We start from the raw sequence: 22304 nt of genomic DNA on the forward strand, positions 1-22304 counted from the left end.
ATCCGTTATGAGCTGCCATGTTGGGTGTTGGGGAGCATCAGATATCAGGGGAATGTTGGGGCTTTAGTCGGGGAGTGAGTGTAAGTAGTAAGAGTGTCATTTTTATGGTTACCTAGGTTTCAATTCCTTTACCATTTTCTGGTGAACAATTCAGGTAAGTAGATGTGACTCAAATTCTATCATAATAGCTGAGTTAAGGTTAGTCTTTTTTCACTGAGTGGTTGGAGTCTGAAACTCATTGCCTGAAAGGGTGTCAGAAACTCTTGTAACTTTGAAGCAGTATTTTGATATACATTTGTGTTACTGTAGCCTTCAGAGCTATGGGCCTAAAACTGGAAAATGGGATTGGTGTTGTCAGGTCTTTGATGACTGCTGCAGATACAATGGACTGAGTGACTTAACGTCTATATAGAGAAAAAGTCTATGAGTGAAAAGATTGGAATCCTTTTAAGTCTGATTATAACTCAGGGTTGAAAACTATCAGAGAGTTACATATATTGGTTAATGCTCAGCGGGAAGTTTAAATTTCCTGGAGTGATAACCATGTATTGATCTCTGATCTCGTGATGGTTCCTGTAGCATACCTGACTGACATGTCTGGTCTCTGACTATCTGGAGACTGGATGATCTGGGCCAATGCAACCAAACTGCTTCATCTATTACTTTGGAGCAACAGAATCCCCAAAATGCCTACGTAAATACAGCTTTGATTGTGTGCTTACGGGAATATGAATTGCAAATGCTTGAATTAATGAAATATTATGACACAAATTAACATTGCTGCTCCACATGATCTTGCTTTTCTTTTTCATGTGTGCAGGAGGCAAAATTTGTTCTTGGAGCATCACTTTGAATAGTGCTACACAGACTCAGATTGGATGCCTGGGTGCAGGCAGACTGTTGGCTGTTTGCTGAGTGATCAGCATCTTTCAAAGTTATGCTCCACAAACAAAAATCTCCCTGCTGTATTTTATTTCTTGTGTATTATAAATGTTACAATGATGTTGGTTGTGTTTTTCTATTTCAAGTATATTTGTTATTTCACTGATACTTATATTTGATTGTTGCTGAAAAATGCTGCTGAAGCTTATTGTCTTGCAATCATCTGGATGTAATTACACCAGTATCACAACTCAAAGAGAAGAACAATACCTATATTTAATAATGCAGGTTAAAATCTTTTGTATCGTATCAAAGGATGGATTAGGTATTTACATCACATATTTGTTTATTTGTAGATTGACCGTTCGTGCTGAGTGTCCTATGCATTTAGAAGATTTCCCAATGGATGCTCATGCATGTCCTCTAAAATTTGGCAGTTGTAAGTAAAAGAAAAAACTTGTTTTAATATCTATTCTTTGCTATGGGTGTTTTGTGTAAGTGCGGGCTCTTAAATTAATGAATTTAATTGCAGAGGGTATGGACTATTCAGAGCGTAAGTTCGGCTCTTGTTGCTTCGAAAAAAAAAATATCACCATAATTCCCTTTTAATTAGTACTGTTCACTATTAGGACAAATGCTCAAGAAAGCCATCTCCTCAGTGGCCTTTTTAATGGAAGTAGGTTCACTTTTATTTTAGGAGGCTAATACCTTTTTTATTAAAGAATAATAATTAATTTTATTCTAAAGAAAAGTACCAAATAAATATAACTGAATTCAGTATTCCATTGTTTGATACTTATTTGAAACATGTTTAATGGAATAAATATTTAAAATGTTATGCTTGAAATATTTTAATAAGCTTCATGAATACATGATTTATTATTGAGCTGTATTCACTAATTGACATATTATAGAGTAGTATATTAGAAAATTAGGAGTGAAATTTTCAGTAGGGGTCTCAGCCATCAGCTGCAAAGCCAGTGTAGCCCTGCATCACCTCTTTTAGGAAAAACTTGTGCATCTTGTACCATTTGGGCATTTAATAGGGGTCAAAGGGCAGCCTTCATTCAGGATCAAGGCCACCGATAGCAAAGTCAGAGGTGACAGAAGGTTGGGTAATGAGAATGTCATCAGACTCGTAATCCAGCAGTCCACCCTCATGTTCTGAAGATGTGGCTCAAATCCTATTATAATAGTTGAGCTAAGGACAGTGTTTCTTCACTAAGTGGTGGGAGTCTGAAACTCATTGTCTGAAAGGGTGTCAGAAACTCTTGTAACCTTTAAGCAGTATTTCGATATACATTTGTATTACTGCAGCCTTCAGTGTTAAAGGCCTAAAACTGGAAAATGTGATTAGTGTAGTTAGGTCTTTGTTGACTGCTGCAGATACAATGGAATGAGTGGCCTAATGTCTGTGGAGAGAAAAAGTCTATGAGCCTATGAGTCAATGAGTTATTGAATGCAGGACAAATGATCAGATACCAACCTGCTCAAATGAGCTAACTGTCCAATCATTCACACCATTTTGAGCCAGTCACAACTGTGTTGGGCTGGTCACTTAACCAGAATTCCCCAGATTGGCTTACCAAAGTCTTTCTTCTACAGAAAGTTTGAGTCAGGGCGCACTGTCACGGTTGTAGAAGGAAAAGACTTCATTTGGAAGTTTTTATATTGCCTTTGAGTTCTGGGAAAAAATTGTCCAGGATTGCTGCATCTTGTGCAACCAAGTAAAAAAATAATGCAGCTACCTTTGCAAGCAAGCACATAACAGACAAAGAAAGAAAACCCAAGGAATGGAAATCTCATGCCAACAACTTGTCTCAAGCTCAGTCATCTGAGTGATCCTGATCTATTTGTAGCAGCACTTTCTGGGTGCAGATTGGCCTTAGCTTTCATCTATATAGCCAGTGGAACCCTTTAAAAAATGAACATGTTCATATTTCAAGGCAAATATGAACAAGTGTAGGCATCATGCATTTATGGAGGAAATGTAAATTGTTGTAATGAATGGATATGACTGAGTTTCATGATTTGAAGTTGTTTAAATTTCAAGTTCTAAAACATGAAAAATGGTTCCAGTTATCAGTGAAGGAAATCTAAAACACATGCTGGAGTGCCTTAATTGACAGGCCAACTGGTATAGATTAGGCAAAAAAAAGTGTTCTTGAAAGTTCACAGTTGAGCCCAGTATAAATGCTTGGCACAGTTTCAAAAGCTCCAAAACCATTTCTCTCAGCAAGGGGTGACAGGGCTGAGGTCACAATGTGGTTGACATTTTAAGAGGCTCTTAAAGGATTAGCTGTAGTTATGTGAATTGTGAATAGAAGTTTGTTTTTATACCAGCTTGACAACTTTAAAATGTTTAAATCCTTTGATCATGTTTCATGGATGAGAATTCTTTTCATTATCAAGTGTGTTCAAATGAGTGCCATCTTCGATTGTTAAAAGTTGAATTATTTTTGTCATCTGCATAGCTCTTGAGATTGTCCATAGTAGTTACTGGATGAGTGGCTATAGAGGTGGTATGAAGGTTTGTGGTGTAGGTGGCACAGGGTCTTGAGATATCATAGGGTTTGACATCATGTTGGTTGAATGTGAGGGGTGAGGGTTAGAGGACCTAGCCCAGTACAATGTCTCAAAGAACTGAGGCAGGCCTTCTAACCAGCTCACTATGAAAATAGCTGACCTGACTTGTTCACATCACTCAGACTGCTCCTCCAGAGCAGAAACCATGCATGTGGGGGTAATTTCCCCATAAATGAGTTTGTTGAGTCTGGAAATTTCCCGACACAAGCTTCCCACTCTGATGGCACAATCTAGTCTCCTCTGTGAGGGGAAAAAAGATCAAATTCAAAATTGATAGTTATGCTAAAATCTTTGGTGCCCACACTAGAAGACCATTCAAGACTCTGAATTTTTATTGATGAGGAAATTAACCAAATCTTTAAAAGTTTAAGGAATGGAAAGGGCAACATATTAATAACTTAAAACCCAAATACAAATGTCTAAATAGTGCAGGAAGAAATATGCTGTAGGTGCAAAGGCAGCCATGTACTTCTTGGACAAGAGTAGTGACAGACATATTCACAGTGCATGGGCAAGTTTGTCTGCTCGTGGACGGATTACTTCTGCAAATCTCCCAATGTTTAATATAGCAATGCAATACAACCAGCACTGACTCAATGTCTGCTGTTTTCAGTTTATTTAGTAATTTGAAATGGGAAGTGTCAGACAATGGAGTACAGCACACTGGTAATCCGTTTCCAGACACATGTACTATGTGAGGAATGACTCATATCACATCGTTACCGCAGTATCCCCTCTCTTAACAGTCTAGAAAATATATAGGACATTCCATGAAATCAATAATCATTAAGTGGTGAGCAACAAAGGTAAACTTCCACATTGTATTGCTGCATAAAATGTGTAACATCAATGGAGAGGGGATTACCATTCCCTATGCTTAAAAGGCAAGTGTAACTAAGTTGCTCAGCAACTGACTATCTAGCTGTTCCAACACACAGGATATCTTTTCTCCAATATAGTTAACAATAAGAGAGACAGACAATGAACAAGCAGGTGGAGAACTGTCAGAAGTGCAAACTAGGCAGAGAGTGAGAGTTAGAAATATAACCACAAACACTAGGATGCTGTCAAAAGTTTCTGAAGTGTGAATCATATCATGGAATCCCTGCAGGGCAGGCCATTCAGCCCAACCCCAACTCTGCAAAGAGCATCCCACCCACACCCATCCCCCAATCCTATTTCTGTAACCCTGCATTTACTATGGCTAACCCACCTAGCCTGCACATCCCTGAACACTATTGGCAATTTAGCATGGCAATCCAGCTAACTTGCACATCTTTGGACTCCGGGAGGAAACGAGGGCACTCTGCGGAAACCCATGCAGACATGGGGAGAATGTGCAAACTTCACACAGAAAGTCACCCGAGGGTGGAATTGAACCCAGTTCCCTGGTGCTGTGCGCCACCACTGAACCACTATGCTGCCCTAGATCATACAAAATAATTACTGGTCAGGGACCAAAGTTTCAAAAGTGCAGAAGCCAGCTGAGACAAATAATGCCAAAGTAAATGTATATGAAGAAAGTGAGGAACAACATTCCAACAATTGTGCAGTGTTGTTGAGTAGCAGCAAGCAGCAGTAAGACAAGCACATTCTCAAAGAAATGCAACAGTGAATAACACAACTCTTCAGGTAGCCATACAATGACCAGATCAGGATGAGTTGTCAAATGTTTTAAGGTTTGGTTTGAATTTTGAAATGTTAATCTTCAAAATGCTGTTTACATGTTTATATAATTATAGAATTGATAATAATCTGTGCATACGCTTATTTATCTATGTAGGATAAGATTTTAAAATCTGAAGAAGTAGGATGTTGTGTTATATCTCACTCAGTTTGGTAGTGTAGCTTTAAGAAACATGCTCATGATATTATCAATGCATCATAACATGTCACCTAAGGCTATACAGATCCCATACTCCATCTTATCTCAGATCACTTGGAGCATGATACTCTTCTGTTATCACTTAATAGCTTAATTTTGCACGGGCACCTAGGAGCCTGATGAGCATAATGTTAGTTGTAACAACTATCTGTTTGATTCTTCAATGCCACAATATGCATCCCTAGTTTCTTATGTATTGTTGAAAATAGAGACATTTTGTCAATGCTTTTTATCTTGTACTCACCAGGACAATTTTGAAGAATGCAAGTTAAAGGGAAAGCCAATATTTACATTGTATGAGGGAAGCGTGCTGATTGATTGGCAAGGAGAATCTGATTGATAGAGGCATTGCCAGAGTCAGTGCAGCAGTTAATGATGATTGATAGTTAACTTCAAGTAAAGATTTTTCAGATTTTAAACAAGGCATGTTGAACTTTATCATTGCAAAGAAAAATGAATCATTGAATGGCTTTCAGTATTTTGTTCTGTTATAGAGTCACAGAGTCATACAGCATGGAAACAGGCCCTTCAGTCAAACCAGTCCATGCCAACTATAATGCCAAACAAAATGAATCCTACCTGCCTGCGCTTTGTCCATTTCCCTCCAAACATTTCTTATTCATGTTTTCTCTAAATGTCTTTTAAACATTGTAACTGTACCCACATCTACCAACTGCTCTGCAACTTCAGTTCACACATGGACCACTATCTGTGTAAAAAGTTACCCCTCATGTCTTTTTTAAAATTTTTCTCCTCTAATCTTAAAAATATGCTCTCTAGTCTTGAAATCCCCTACCCTAAAGAAAAGAAATGTTGAAATAGAAAGAAACAGAAAGAACATGTGCACACACTGTGTTTCCTGCTGATATGTTTTCTAAATCCAGATTCAGTATTGAAGCTTCCTGAATGAAATAGGGATAGTTAGGTTCTCTTTTCTAAGAGTTTCATTGTACTCTGCAGCAGAGTAAACTCTGACATTGATACCAAATTTATACTACAACTTCAATATAATTGCCTATTAAAACAATATGCACTATGCTACTGTTAATTCTGTTAGTATACTCTTTTCTGTTATCCATTTGGGGGGTCCCTCACTAATGTTTAGGTGCTCCTTAAGTGTCTGGTAAAAATTGGTGAGGGGAAACAAGAACCTGTTGAGTTGTGACAGATCATGTGGATTGACCAATGAACTGTGTTATTACAATTGTCAACTGTGCAAATTTTGCTTCTGTGCATTCACATATTATGAGAAATTCTGCAATTAACCCTTTTCACTTTCCAAAATAGATGCATACACAACATCCGAGGTCATGTACACGTGGACACATGGAGCATCCCAATCAGTTGTTGTAGCTGAAGATGGCTCTCGTTTGAATCAATATGACTTAATGGGACAAAGCGTGGGAACAGTCATTATTAAATCCAGTACAGGTTTGTATATGTATGTTCTTTACACTGATGGTCATTGTATGATTTAATTTCGGTTTTAAAAGTTATATTGGAAGAGTGAAAATGAATATTATACATATATGTTGTGCTGTGTAGAATAATAGTAACACAGAGAACAGACATTTAGTTATTTTTTAAACAGGAATCATTTAATTATTCAGGAACTTTATATGCTTATTCAGTAACAAAGTTTTTACACTAATAACCTAACTTGCAAAGTTTATGAGCTTGCTTTTGTTAATGCAGAAGTTCCTCTAATTTGACCATCACAATGTAGTGCACTAAAAGCTTGATACAACATACTTTGTGTATGACTCGGAGAATCCCTGGTAAATATTTAATATAATTCATTATAAACAAAGTTATTGGCTGAAAAATTTCAATCCACTTAAAAATACCTTTTGCTGACTTCTGCACTGAAGATTCTTGGACAGGGACCTTCTGACTTATGCCTGTCCAAGAATCCTCAGGCCTAGCAGCAGGAAAAGCCATTGTTAGAACCATATGCCTTTTATTGCACAGTGTCAGTGCGCAGGGGGTGGGTCAGATCCATGGATCAGGCGTGTTGGATCAAGTTTGGATGGTGATCGGGTTGAGCAGCATTTCTGGTTGGATCCATGGTGTGTGGTTGGTATCAGATTGGGTTGGAAGGTTAAGTCAGGAATGTGCAGGGTCAGGTTGAGTTGGCGGTGGGGGTGCGCAATGGATGGCAGGTGACTGGTCAGGTCCAGCAGGGTCTGGTAGATTGGGGTTGACGGGGTCAGGGTAGTGGTGCTGGGTATTCACTGTACATTGTGGGGTTCACAGCGTGTGGGTTGAGTTGGGGGACAGGTTGGGGTGGGTGTTGGCTCAGGGATTGGGTTTATTGTTGGGGGTTTGGTTGGGGGTAGGTGTCATGTCAGTAAGACGAAATGGGCAGGGCTGGGTGTTAGACCTCATGTTGGGGTGATGGGGTCAAGAGTGGGTGTTGGTTTGGGTCTGGTATGGTCAGTTCGGAGGGTGAGTGGAAGTTTGGCAGGTGTTGGTTCAGATCAGGGTGGATGTCAGGTTGAGGTAATGGAGGGTGCAGGTAAATGTCAGGTCAGGTTGGTCCATGGTGGTGAGGTGTGGTGGGTGTTGGGGAAGTACCAGTTGCAAGGATGTCAGGAATTGGGAACTATAGTAACTAGCAGGAGTAATGCTACTTCCCAGATTTTATCAAACTAATTGAAAACAGCATCAACCAAATTCATTTGTTAAATTTAACATGAAATTAATCTAAAATCAAGACATATGCAACACACACTTTCACAACTTTCACACACTTTCCATAGCTGAGGATATTGCTTGGGCCATTGTTCATCTGGTAACACGGGCTCCAAGTTCAATCCAAGTCATAGAGCTATTACAAAATTCAAAGTGTGTCATTCACCAGCACACCCTGTGCTTAGTACATGCCAAATTAATAATTAAAACAATAGTCCAAAATACTGCATTCAGTAGTGATCACATTGACAATAACAGGGCAATGTGAGCTGAGTGACTGATTGAGTTGAAGAGCAGATCAAGTGGCAGATATATTAAATGTGAACTCAGTTGGCGCTTAAAATCATTACACTATTAAACTGCTTGAAATCAATCAGCTCTGATGTTTGTGACATTTTCAGACACAAGTACATCTTAATGTTCGGTCCCACTTACTGCTTCCTCTGATTGACAGTACTCTAATTATTAGGCTAGCATAAAGATGCCAAAACAGCAGAATGTTGAAGCAAAATCTGACATAATCAAATCCCATTGCATTCATGATCTATCAATTTCAGAAGTCAAGCTCTAAATGTAAATTTCTGAGATAAATTAGTGACCTATCTTCTTGGTGCATTAACTCACTGTAATTCCAGATTATCAAAGTGCAGTACGTTTCAGAAAAATTGTAGAACATTTTCAGAAAAAGAGGTCAGAAATAAAAGAAATGCTTGCTTTTATATCTAACAGGATGTCCCAAAGAACTTCACAACCAATTAAATAAATTTGAAATGTCGTCACTGTAATAGGTCAGAATCACATTAGTGAACACAAGAACACAAGAACTAGGAGCAGGAGTAGGCCATCTGGCCCTTCGAGTCTGCTCCGCCATTCAATAAGATCATGGCTGATCTTTTCGTGGACTCAGATCCACTTACCCACGTTCTCACTGTATCCCTTAATTCCTTTGTTGTTCAAAAAAAATCTACCTTTTTTTTAGAAACATTTACTGAAGTAGCGTCAACTACTTCACTGGGCAAGGAATTCCATAGATTAACAACCCTCTGGGTGAAGAAATTCCTTCTCAATTCAGTCCTAAATCTGCTCCCTCTAATCTCGAGGCTATGCCCTCTTGTCCTAGCTTCACCTGCCAATGGAAACATCCTCTCTACTTCTATGTTATCTATTCCCTTCATAATTTTGTATGTTTCTATAAGATCCCCCCTCAATCTTCTGAATTCCAATGAATATAATCCCAATCTACTCAGTCTCTCCTCGTAAGCCAACCCCCTCAACTCCGGAATCAACCTAGTGAACCTCCTTTGCACCCCCTCCAGTGCCGGTACATCCTTTCTCAAGTAAGGAGACCAAAACTGCACACAGTATTCTAGGTGTGGCCTCACCAGCACCTTGTACAGCTGCAACATGACCTCTCTGCTTTTTATTTCAATCCCTTTAGCAATGACGGACAAAATTCCATTTGCCTTCCTAATTACTTGTTGTACCTGCAGACCCACCTTCTGTGATTCATGCACAAGGACACCCAGGTCCCTCTGCATAGCAGCATGCTGCAACTTTTTACCATTCAAGTAATAATCCTTTTTACTATTACTCCTACTAAAATGTATGACTTCACATTTATTTACATTGTATTCCATCTGCCAGACCTTTGCCCACTCACTCAATGTATCTATGTTCCTCTGCAACGTTTCACAGTCCTCTGCATACTTTGCTCTGCCACTCATCTTAGTGTCATCTGCAAACTTTGACACCCTACACGTGGTCCCCAACTCCAAATCATCTATATAAATTGTAAATAATTATGGTCCCAACGCCGATCCCTGAGGCACACCACTAGTCACTGACTGCCAGCTAGAATAGCACTCATTTATCCCCACTCTTTGCTTCCTGTTAGTCAACCAATCCTCTATCCATACTAATACTTTACCCTTAATGCCATGCATCCTTATCTTGTGCAGTAGCCTCTTGTGCGGCACCTTGTCGAAGGCCTTTTGGAAGTCTAGGTACACCACATCCACTGGGTCCCCATTGTCCACCTCGCTCGTAATGTCTTCATAGAATTCCAAAAGATTTGTCAAGCATAACCTGCCCTTCATGAACCCATGCTGCGTCTGCCCAACGGGACAATTTCTATCAAGATGCCTTGCTATTTCTTCCTTGATAATAGGCTCAAGCATCTTCCCCACTACAGAGGTTAAGCTAACCAGTCTATAATTCCCCATCTTTTGTCTACTTCCCTTTTTAAACAGTGGCGCATTTGCTGTTTTCCAATCTGCTGGGACTGCCCCAGAGTCCAGCAAATTTTGGAAAATTACCACCAGTGCACCTGCTATTTCTCCCGCCATCTCTTTTAGTACCCTGGGATGCATTCCAGCAGGGCCAGGAGACTTATCAATCCTTAGCTCCATTAGCTTGCCCAACGCTACATCTTCCGTAATAATGATTGTCAATTGGCTTCAGCAAGTCCCCACAGACAACATTATGATAATGACCAGAAAATCTGTTCAGTAATGTTGATTGAGGGATAAATAACAGTCAAAACATTGGAATAACTCCCTTGTACGTCTTAAAAATAGTAGCATGGATTTTTAGCATTTATTTGAGAGGGTAGGTGGGTTCTCGATTAAAATCTTTCATGAAAGATGGTAGAACCAACCAACCAGAGCCAAGTGTCATCAAGACTTTGTACTCAAAAATTTGAAGCTGCCCATCAATTTATAGCCTATATACAGCCTTCTGATTCAGATGTGAGAGTGCTATTCTTCAACCACAACTGACAGTTAAAATGTATAGATGGAGATATAGAATACCCAATCTAATTTGTGGGTTAGCATTTCAGAATCATTGAATCCTTACAGTGTGGAAACAGGCCCTCGGCCCAACAGGTCCACACTGAACCTCAGTACATCCCACCCAGACCCATCCCTCTAATCTACACATCCCTGAACACTATGGGCAATTTACCATGGCCAATTCACCTAACCTACACATCTTTGGACTATGGGAGTAAACCAGAGCACCCAGAGGAAACCCATGCAGACATGGGGAGATCATGTAAACTCTGCACAGACAGTTGCCTGAGGCTGGAATTGAACATGGGTCCCTGGTGCTGTGAGGCAGTAATGCTAACCACTGAGCCACCATGCTGCTCAAATCATAATGTTTTATTTTTGTTCATAAATAATTCATTTATTTATATAATACTTTAGATTGTGCTTTATATTTATATTCTGCCCTTTATATTGTAGAAAAATGTGTTAAATAGATTCTTTATTTTAGATATTGTAATATTTTCTACACTTGAGATCTCACTGACTGAAATTACAATTATAACAATGAGATTGAACATTTAGAGTATTGTTAGCCTTAATTATGTTAATATTTTGAAGATATTTTATTTAAATGGAACATTTTATGCCCACCATATTGATAAATTATGTGAAGGAACAACCTACACTTGCTATTACTGAGCAATAATGTCTATGTGTGGGGTGACATTTTTTCTGTTATCTTGTTTTAATTCTGTGTTTTATACATTCCAGGTGAATATGTGGTTATGACTGCTCACTTCCACTTGAAGAGAAAAATTGGCTACTTTGTAATTCAAACTTACTTACCATGTATCATGACAGTTATTCTCTCACAAGTGTCATTCTGGTTAAACAGGGAATCTGTCCCTGCAAGAACTGTCTTTGGTGAGTTGTTCAGAAAAAATCGCTGACAAACAGCTTGAATATTTTTATATTCATATATTTGAATGTTTATCTTAAGTTATAGCAAGATAAGTCTAATCAAATTTTTTCAGCTATGTTTTTTTTAAACATTCTGCTTCTCATGGTGAAAAATGCAACTATACATGTCATGTCAACTTCAAACGATTCCACACAGCTTAGGTGTAGAATGAACTCCCCTTAAAATTTCCAACACAAGTTGTGACTCCAGTTTGCAAAGTGCATTTGTTTCTCATGACAATTTTTTTTTTACTGAATTGCATTATTATTTAGTTGTTGATATTTTTGTGCTATATACTAGAATAAATGAGAACTAGGTCAAGACATGCTCAAGCTCAGCACTTGTACAAACCTTTAGCACAAAACCAGCACAAATTTGATCGCAGTCACATTTCTGTACTTGCAATGAGTAATACTTCAGAAATCACAATTCAATGGGTGCGTAATTAAGATGTGACAAATGTAGAAGTCAATTCTTAATACCTACCGATTGTATTTAACCCATGGTGGGTTTATCTTGGCTCACTGAAAGTAAAAACCACAAGATGAATTTCTTGAATTAAATTGCTGACAGGGGCACAGGCCTAGCAGTTGTCTGATTTATGGGTTTGTTGGCTTTGGTTTACTGCCTTTCAAAGTTGAATTAAGAACCGTGCACCCACAGATACCTAATATGAGCAGCTAGTGGATAAGACTTTCCATTATTCGTGGAAACCTAGTAAGTGACTCCTAAAAATAGATTAACTTACCTTAGAACCATGACCTGCTTTAGCATAACAATTCTTGCTTCAATGAGCATCAAAATCACTACCAAATATACATCCTTTGTACATGGATAAAATACTTGGATGCTGAAAAGTTTGCATTTAGTTTAGACAACCTCTCACAAAACTTTTATATTATTAATGAATTAAATTTGTGGCATGTCTATAATATGAAAACAAAAACACTGCACAGGACTCTACATATGTTTGTACTTTATGTCCACATAACCTAAATAACCTAGAGATGCTGAGAAATATTTCATTCATTTAGGTTTAGTTAAACCATTTGTGAAGTACTACATTTTGAAGAGCAGATTATCCAAATCAATTTAAATTTAAAACTGTAGTTTGATTATGGGGTCCTGAGCACAATCTGAAATTGAGTGCTAGCAGATGGGTGACTAAAGATATTCACTAAAAAAGGGAAGGAGGGCCTACTTTGCTTTGCTTTTTCAACTTTTTCAGCCTCCAGAAATTGGTTCTTACTCTATTACAAGGTACAAAACTTGCTGCTTTAAGAGTAATTGGTAAGTGCTTAAAGTCTTTTCCATTCCTATGCATTAAAATAGTACAGAAACTAATGGTAAGATTAATAAAATACATAAAGAAGAGAAAAAAAATGACAGAATAAAACAATTCAGTGATTAATTAAAACACACTAAGGATGCCAGGACAGGTGATGTGTCATGGCTGTAGCAGGCGGGAGCTCCTGGATGCAAGTGTATTCCAAACAAATGCGCTTACAGTCAATGTTTGCAGCTCTCACAGCTTTGGTTCAGAATTTATGAGCTGGAGGCTAAATCACAGATGCTGCAACACATCAAGAAGGGCAAAAGTTACATGGATATTTTATACCAAGAGGCAGCCTTTGGACAGGCTTTTGATTTGGTCACTTGCCATAGAAAGGAGGTGTGTCTGCGAATGTAGGAGGTGAGGAAACTCAGGGTGTAAGGGTGAAGTAACCTCAGCCTTTGAAATTGCCCAACAGGTTTGAGGTTACAAACTACCTATCATGATATAGGTAGCCATTCTAATGGAGAGAATGGAAAGAAATGTAGCAATATTAGATGGCAATATAGTCAGATGGATTGATACAGGTCTCTGCAGCAAAGAGCAAGAGTTCAGAAGTCTGTGTTGCTTGCCCAATGCCAGGCTTCAGGAGATCTGCTCCGGGCTGAAGAGGACCTTACAGCAGGAGGGGAAGATCCAGTCATTGTAATCCATGTAGTTACCAATGACATAGAACAAGGACACTACATTGTCAGTGTGAAAAGCCAGGCACCATATTAAGAAACAGAATCTCAAAATAATAATTTCTGGACTATTACCTGGGCCCGAGGCAATATTTCACAGAGAAATTATGATTTGAGAAATGAATACATGGCTGAATGACTGGTGTGGTAGAAATGGGGTCAACTTTTTGGGGCACTAGCACCAGTACTGGGAAATGTGCAATTTAGGATGGTCTCGACCTGAAACATGTTGAGGCAGGTGTAAAAACTAGGGAAGTAGAGAGGAAGCTAGGAAAAGGTGGAGGGATGTTTCTGTCACTTATTTACTTAATTAATTATCATAGTAGACAGGGATGACCTAAGTTATGGAGGGAGTGCAGTGAAGGTTTACCAGGCTGATTTCTGGGATGGCCAAACTGACATTCTAAGAGAGACTGAATCAGTTAACACCATGTTCACTGGAGTTTAGAAGAATGATTGAGGATCTCAGAAAATTCTATAAAACTCACAGGTCTAGACAGGGTAAAAAGAAGGAAGGTTGTTCCTCTTAACTGTGGTGTCCACAACGAGGGGTCACAGTCTAAGGATACACAGTAGGCCATTTGGGACTGAGAATGGGGAGGAATTTCTTCACCCAGAGAGAGGTGAGCCTGCAGAGCCACACAATAACATACCCAGCTCCTTGATTGTTGTATGTATCTCACCATAACAAGTTGCCAGCCCTTTCTTCTATACTAAAAAGCAATGGAAGCCACAGATACTAACAGTCTGTAAGTCAGTGCTGAAGCCAGTGAATGTGCGTTAAGAAAGCAATATGAAGTATACAAAGGTTGGCGGCCTCCAAGTAAGCACAAGATGAGTGAGTGCAAAGAAAGCAATTTAAGAGCTACAAAGTGCCCTCTGTGTCAATGCATGAGTTGCACATGTGTCCCTGCACACAATGACCTTGCAAGTCATATGTGTCCCTCAACTCCAAAATAAAATATTGATGGCTGAAGTGGTGTGCAAGTTGATCCAAGAGCAATGATATTGATGTAGTGAACTTTGATGAATATAAAGTTAAGCAATATGATTGCTAAGGAGCATGCAGTGACATTGTTGTGAAGAACCAGTTACTTGATTGTCAGGACAGGCATTTTGTGAGCTGCTGCCATCAGGTACCTGCTCTGATCTACACATTAGGAATTTGAGCTACTTAGTTTCTCAAGTATGGAGAGTTGGAAGCGGTGCATAAATAAGACAAATTGGGATATTAATGAGTTGCACATACATAGAAGTGAAGCCTTTGGCAAGACCCTGAGGACACAGGGCTTAAGAGGAGAAATCACAAAAGATTTTATCGTGTTGAAAATTTTTTCTTTTTTTTCTGTACTTTTCCATCTTTCTCACCATTGCTGAAGTCACAGCAAGAAAGGGAAAAATCTATCCCTGTTTAACAAAACTATTGGAGTTCTTTGAAGAAGTAATATGCTGTAGATAAATAGGAACTGGTGGTGTGCTTTTTTAAAAAGTTTCTTTCACATGATGTGGGCATTTTTGGCTAGGCCAGCATTTATTGCCTATCCCTAATTGCCCTTGAGAATGTAAAGATGAGCTGCTATCATGAACCACTGCAGTATTAGGGTGAAAGGACATCTACAGCACTGTTTTTAATGGAGTTTCAGGATTTAAAGGCATTTAGTGAGGAGCCATATCAAAGCTTTTTGCAGAAAATGAGACCTGTCCGTGTGGAGGCATGGGATAGCTAAAAGGGAACAGAGTGAATGGGTAAACGGGATAATTATCTGGTTGGCAACATTTAATGAGTAGTGTGTCATAGGGTCAGTGTTGGGACTATAGTTTTTTGCAATTTATATAAATGACTTAGATGAAGGGACAGAGGGTATGGCTGCTAAGTTTGCTGATGACACAAAAACAGGTTAGAAGATAAGTTGTGATGAGGAAATAAGGATGCTAGAAAGAGATATAGATCGGTTAAGTGAGTGGAAAAATATCTGGAAAATACAGTATAGCAAAAAATAACTGAAATTATCCATTTTGGCAGTAAAATAAAGAACCATTTTATTTAAATATTGAAAGACTGCAGAACTTTGAGATGCAGGGTGTTCTATTGCATGAATTAAAGAAGGTTAGCATGTAGATGTAGGAAGTAATTAGAAAAGCTAATAGAATGCTATCCTTATTTTGCAAGGGGAATTGAAATAGGGAGGTTATGCTTCAGCTCTACAGGGAAATAGTGAAATTACATGTAGAGTATCGTTTAGAATATTGGCATCCTTATTTAAGACACTGGAAGCAATTCAGAGAAAGTTTACGACTCTAATACCTGAATGGATGGGTTGTCTTTTGAGCAGCTGTTGGACAGACTAAGCTTGTATCTATGGAAGTTTAGAAAAGCAAGAGATTATTTAATTGAAACGTATAAGATCCTGGGGTGTCTGGACAATGCCCATATAAAAAAGATCTTTCCTCTTGTGGAAGATTCCAGAACCAGAGGTCACTGCTTAAAAATAAGGGGTAAGTCAGATTTGTGGATTTTTTTCTCACAGAAGGTCATGAGTTTTTGGAATTCTCTTCCTTGAAAGATGTAAAGAAGTAAAGTCTTTTCAAGGAAGCTTTCCAAGGCAATAGTAGATAGATCCTTAATAGTGGAACATGATGGTATAGTGGCAATCTCACTGGACTAGTAATTCACACACCCAGGCTAACACTGTGGAGATGTGGGTTTATGGCTGTCAGTTAGATGTAAATTAAATTAATGAGCTTTGGAATTGAAGGCTACTCCAAGTAATGGTGACTCTGAAACTATCGTTGATTATTGTAAAAACCTGTCTTGTTCATGAATGATCTTTGGGGATAGAAATCTGCCATCCTTACCTGGTCTAGCCTACATATGGCTCAAGACCCATAGCAATGCATTTGACTTTTAAAAGCCCTCTGAAATGGCCCTGCAAGTCACTTAGTTCTAGGACAGTTAAGGATTGGCAACAAGTGTTGGTCTTTCCAGTGACACCCACATCCTGTGACAGAATATTTAAACAAAATGGCTGAAGGTTATTGTGGGTAGGCAAGAATGTGGAGTAATCAGATCAGCACTAATCTTACTGAATGGCCCAGTGGCTTCCTCATTCAGATTTTTGTATAGAGTGGAATTTCAAGTGTAATAATATTATTGAAACCTAGTATAATCAAAGTATTTTGTATCAATATTATCCAAAGTGGAGTATTTTCTGCAAAACCAGTTATGTAGTCACATTGGTAGTTAGGAACAGAGTAATACCAATCAACCTTTAAAGTCTGTTTGGACGATCTACAAGATCATAACAGATCTCCAACCTTAATATGCCCATCCCTTATGCCCCATACTACTTCAAGGTAAACAAAAATATGTCAACTACAGATTGAAACTTAACAGTTAATAATAACTGCTGTAATAACTGCCTAGCCTCTTCAACTTCTTTTAATGCTTTTTTTTAAGCCTGGACTGCTTCCACTTGCTGCTTCTGTGAATGTTTCTTTTCCTTCTTGCCTTGCTGGTGCTCTTTCACTGGAGCATCATAGCAAGCATTTACTTCTGAAAGAACTGTCACATGAGTGATTTGCAACACCTTGTTTAGCGCGTCGTGCAACTCCACCTGTCTTAGAATTGCACATCTCTTTTAAATATAAATACCACAGTGTGGGTAGAGTTAGAGCTCATTAGATTATACTCTACACGGGAGATTGGGCACTCCACAGCACTTTAGTGTGGAAAACTCAAATGGGCACCTGCCCATGAACACATGAAGAAGGTCGATTATTCCTTACCTAATATTTATACCTGGTACATCAGTAGTTACCATGTATAGCTGTATTCCGTATTAACTATTTCATATATGAACTCTTCACCTGAAGACAGATCTTGAATTTGCCTTCTCCTCAATCAGTCTGTTTGGAACCCAAACTTGTAGTGTGACATCAAATCCCAAAAGATGCTCACAACTTTGGGGTTCACTGCTAGAAAATTGTGCCAGCAGTGAAGATCAAAAAGAGATCTGAGAATGTCTGGAGAAAAGAAGAAATAAAAAGTACTTTTTTTTTTCAAGAAATAATTGGAAAAATTTTAAGACCAGCTAGCAACCAGAAAAGCCACAGAGCTGAATAGCTGCCATGAAGGCAACATCATTTAAATAGAAAAGTCATCCTGAGAAACAGCTGGAACATGTTTAATCTTGAGAGGCTGATAGGTGAACACCCAAAGCACATTTTACCCCTTTAAGGGAAGGAATAACAAAATTAGGCTTGGGAGCAGTTAAGGCTTTAATGGTCAGTTAACAAATTTCTGGACAATCTACTCAGTGAAAAAGTCAACAACAGCAAGTTACATTAATTCTTCAGGCACAGGCATAAAGAAAAATCAATTGGAAAAGAAAAAAGGAATGAGTTTTTTTTGGAATTTGAAATATCAGAGCCTGAACAATAATGTTAGTGAATCTTTGTTATTTCAATCGTAGAAATGGTAAATTCAAAGTTTTATTCAATAATGAAGAAGTTGTATTGATTTAATTCATTAAAATACAAAAACATAGGTAAAGAAAAAGCAAAACTCTGACTACGGGATGTCGATTTTGGTATAAAAACTCCTCAAATGCATAGAAAGTCAACTCAACTTATATCAGAGCGGTCATCTTTGATACAGTCAAAATGAACTGAATCACAGCTCTCCGACACAGCCCCAAAAATGTTCAGTCTTATTGATTGAAGCAGTTTGTGCCCATAAATCCTTTGAACATCCTTCCACCATCGTGAAAAATGAATACATTCATCTCAGTGAAGAAAACATAAAAGAGCAGAAACTTCAATAGCTTTCAGTTTCAGTACAGCAAGAATCTTTGCAACAGCAACAATGTTAATCACGAAGAATACTGCAAAACAGTGAAATGAGTGCAGTACAAGGAGATCAAAACCTTAATAACGTTCTTTCAAAACAATAAAATAATCAACAGCTTCGAGTGTCTCTCTCAGCAATTAAGCAAAGCAACAAAATTCTCTGGTACCAATCTTCCAACCAGAAAATATAAGCTTTCAGATCTATTGGGTGGATCAATGAATTCACAGAGGTGGAAGGCAGAATTTCTTATATTTTGAATAGCTTATGAATTGGACACCAAATCAAATTCAGAACAGTCAAATAAATGTAACAGAAAATGATGGAGGAACTCCGCGTTTTTGGCTGCATCTGTGAAGAAAGACATAGGGTTAACATTTCAAGTCCAAAGACTCTTCTTCAGAACCTGAAGATCACAGTTCAAGATCACACTTCAATTGCAGATATTAATTCCCAAGACAGTGTGCAGGTAGTATTGTTAACGATCTGTATGTACAATCTGAACCAGACATTGAAATTCACAAGTATTCATATGTGACAGGATTGCAGCTGGTCCTTTACGTAAATCAGCTACTGAATTTCTTCAATCTAAAGAGGATCTAACTCTTAAATGAGCAGTCTCTTGGGGAGGCAGTGGCACAGTGGTACTGTCACTGGGCTAGTAATTCAGAACTGCAAACTAATGTTCTGGTGTTCAAATCCCACTGTGATGGCAGATGGTGATATTTGATTTAATGAAAATCTGCAATTGAAAATTACATGGAATCCATCTACTTCATTAATGTCCTCTGGGGTAGAAGGTCTGACAGCTTGGTCTAGCCTACATATGATTCCAGGCCCACAGGAAATGTGGTTGACCCTTAACTGCCCTCTAAAATGGCCCTAGCAAGTTACTCAGATCAAGGACCAATTAGGGATAGGCAAATGCTGGCCCATATCCCATGATACAAACTCTAAGAAAATTATTCAGGGAGCCTTATATAGCAAAAGTTCTCTTTAATGCAGAACATTCTATAGAATGTGTTGACTGGTAAAAGCAGAATAAACCATCTGTCCAGAAGAGACAGATCCTTCATCTGAACAATATACCATCTGTGACGATCAATGCTCAGGTCTTAAAGAATATGTTCTACAGTATTTTGTTTCAGGTGTGGCTTCAAAACCCAACATCAGTGAATGCAAAACTGTACAGTCGTCCAACAACAATGCACTGTTTCCAGCTAAAGAGGTCACTTCTCGAAACATGCTACAGTCTGAAGAGCATACAAAGCAACAAATCAAATTGTTCTCAACTCAACATGCACATTCATGTCTTTGAACAGAACCTTGGAGAATATGTCAGTGTTTAAGGGAGCATATTTTTAATATAGATAACAACAACCAATGGACAAACAATATCAGTCTTCTCATACTTGATCCAGATGTTACAGATGAAGAGATAAAAACAATTCCACTTTCCAAACATTCATGCAGTTAGTCAACACAAGTTACTTTTGCAAGAATGTCTGATATATCAGAAGCCAGCAGAGAACATGAAGGTTAACCAACTTTACTTCCAGTGTTTCTATATCTGGCTATAGACTTTCTTGATCTACCTGTTGAAGCAAAGGAGAGATAAAGATGTGAATGTTGTAAAAAAGAAGTAAACTGAATAACTCATTTGAGAACTTACATAAATATCAAAGTTTATAATGGGGAAAAATGCATCTGGATGGGCATTGTATTAGGGCTTCAGGACCCTGGAGAACCTTGTCATGGAATTGCACATCACTCAGCACAGCTAGAACAGTGTGGGTGATGTTACACAATATTAGATTAGACATTAGATTCTACACTAGAAGCTAGCTACTTGACTTCACCCTAGTATGGAAGACTCACACGAACATGTGGACTTGAGTTAGTTACATTTGCCCTTAATATAAATATGTCACGTAGTATATATCTATGTTTCCCATATTTAGCAGTCTCTTGTTTAAATGTACAACAAAGTTACTTTGAAGTCTAAACTTGAAGACAGTTCTTGACCTTCCCTTTTCCTTGAACCCAAACTCAAAGTGTGGCATCAAACCAGACAATAAACCAATATTTGCAGGGCTAACATGTTGTTCAGCATGAATGCTGAAGGCCACATCTTCCACATGCCTTGCTATGCTAAGGTATTCTATTAATTGTGTTAATCAGTGAGTCTGCACTTAGGACTTGTCAACTTCATTGACTTCCAAGGATTGCTTTGCACTTACATCCGTCCTTTGTTATCTTTTCTGTACCAGAAATGATCAGTTTGTCAACAAATCTTTCTGGAAAGCTTTCATGGGGGTATGTGTGATCACTGACACAGCAATTCTGTTTTCTACTTCCTCATCTGAAAAATCACAATGAGTCAGTTTCTCTCTATCTGCTTACAAAATGATCTGTGGGTGCTCTAGACTTACATTTAAATAATATGAATCGTAGTGCACGAATATGAAAATTTTGTCTCACTCTGAATTGCTTTTTGAATGTGATGTATAGGTTTTGGGGATTGTTTTAGATCTTTGGCTGTAAATCTTGATGTATTAAATTTGTCTAGACCTCTGTTCCTTATTAGAACAAAGAACAGTCCAGCACAGGAACAGGCCCTTTGGTCCAACAAGCCTGTGCTGACACATGACGCTTTTTTAAACTAAAAAAGCCCTTGCCTCTATGCAGTCTGTTTCCCACTATTCCCTGCCTATTCGCGTATCTGTCAATATGCCTCTTAAATATCGCTATTGTATCTGCTTTTACTACCTTATCTACCATGCATTCCAGGCACTTACCACCGTCTATGTCAAAGAAACCTGCCTGTCACATCTTTAAACTTTTGCCATTTTAAATCTTTGTCCCTTAGTAATTGATATTTCTACCCTGGGAAAAAGACTCCAACAATCCAATCTATCCATGTCTCTCATAATTTTGTTAGCTTCCAACAGGTTGCCCTCAGCTTCTGGTGTTCAAGTAAAAACAAATCAAGTTCGTCCAATCTCTCTTCTTAGCTAATACCCTTCAAACCAAGCAACATCCTGTTAAACCTTTTCTGTACCATTTCCAAAGCCTCTACATTCTTCTGGTAGTGTGGCGGTCACAACTTTACACAATATTCCAAATGTGGCCTAACTAAAGTTCTATACAGCTACAATATGACTTGCCGATCTTAATACTTTGTGCCTTGACCAATGAAGGCAAGCATGCCATTTGGCTTCTTGTGTTACCACTTTCAGGGAACTGTGGACCTGTACACCTAGATCCCTTTATATGTTAATACTTCTAAGGGTTCTGCCATTTACTGTATACTTCCCTCCTGTATTAGACCTTCCAAAATAGATCACCTAACGATTGTGCAGATTAAATTCCATCTGCCATTTCTCTTCCTGAGTCTCCAGGCTGTCTAGATCCTGCTGTATTCTCTAGCAATCTTCCTCACTATTTGCAGCTCCCCCAATCTTTGCAAAACAAACACTAGCAGCTTGCTTTTTTCTGTGTTAGACATAGCAGAATCTAGAAAATGTAGTTTTAATGTTTTCTAAGCATTTTACATTCAATTAGGAGGTTTGCTCCTTCTTATTTTAAACTGGGGAATGGTGTGGGACATATAAACAATATGCCTTTGACCTTTGAGACAACAAGGTGCAGGGCTGGATGAAC

General features: G+C 38.4%; 1 protein-coding gene across 2 annotated transcripts in view; it reads left to right on the forward strand.

The window, feature by feature from the left end:
- The window catches only part of LOC109933300 (gamma-aminobutyric acid receptor subunit alpha-1-like), a 48189-nt gene that overhangs the window by 14515 nt on the left and 11370 nt on the right, over positions 1–22304 (forward strand). For both annotated transcript variants that reach the window (XM_020532274.2, XM_048603697.1), the window contains exons 5-7: positions 1239–1321; positions 6641–6784; positions 11590–11742. In XM_020532274.2, the coding sequence (XP_020387863.1) occupies positions 1239–1321; positions 6641–6784; positions 11590–11742 (380 nt within the window). The remainder of the gene's footprint in view (positions 1–1238; positions 1322–6640; positions 6785–11589; positions 11743–22304) is intronic.

This window comes from Rhincodon typus, chromosome 12, assembly GCF_021869965.1.
Source record: "Rhincodon typus isolate 14 chromosome 12, sRhiTyp1.1, whole genome shotgun sequence".
Classification (NCBI taxonomy): domain Eukaryota; kingdom Metazoa; phylum Chordata; class Chondrichthyes; order Orectolobiformes; family Rhincodontidae; genus Rhincodon; species Rhincodon typus.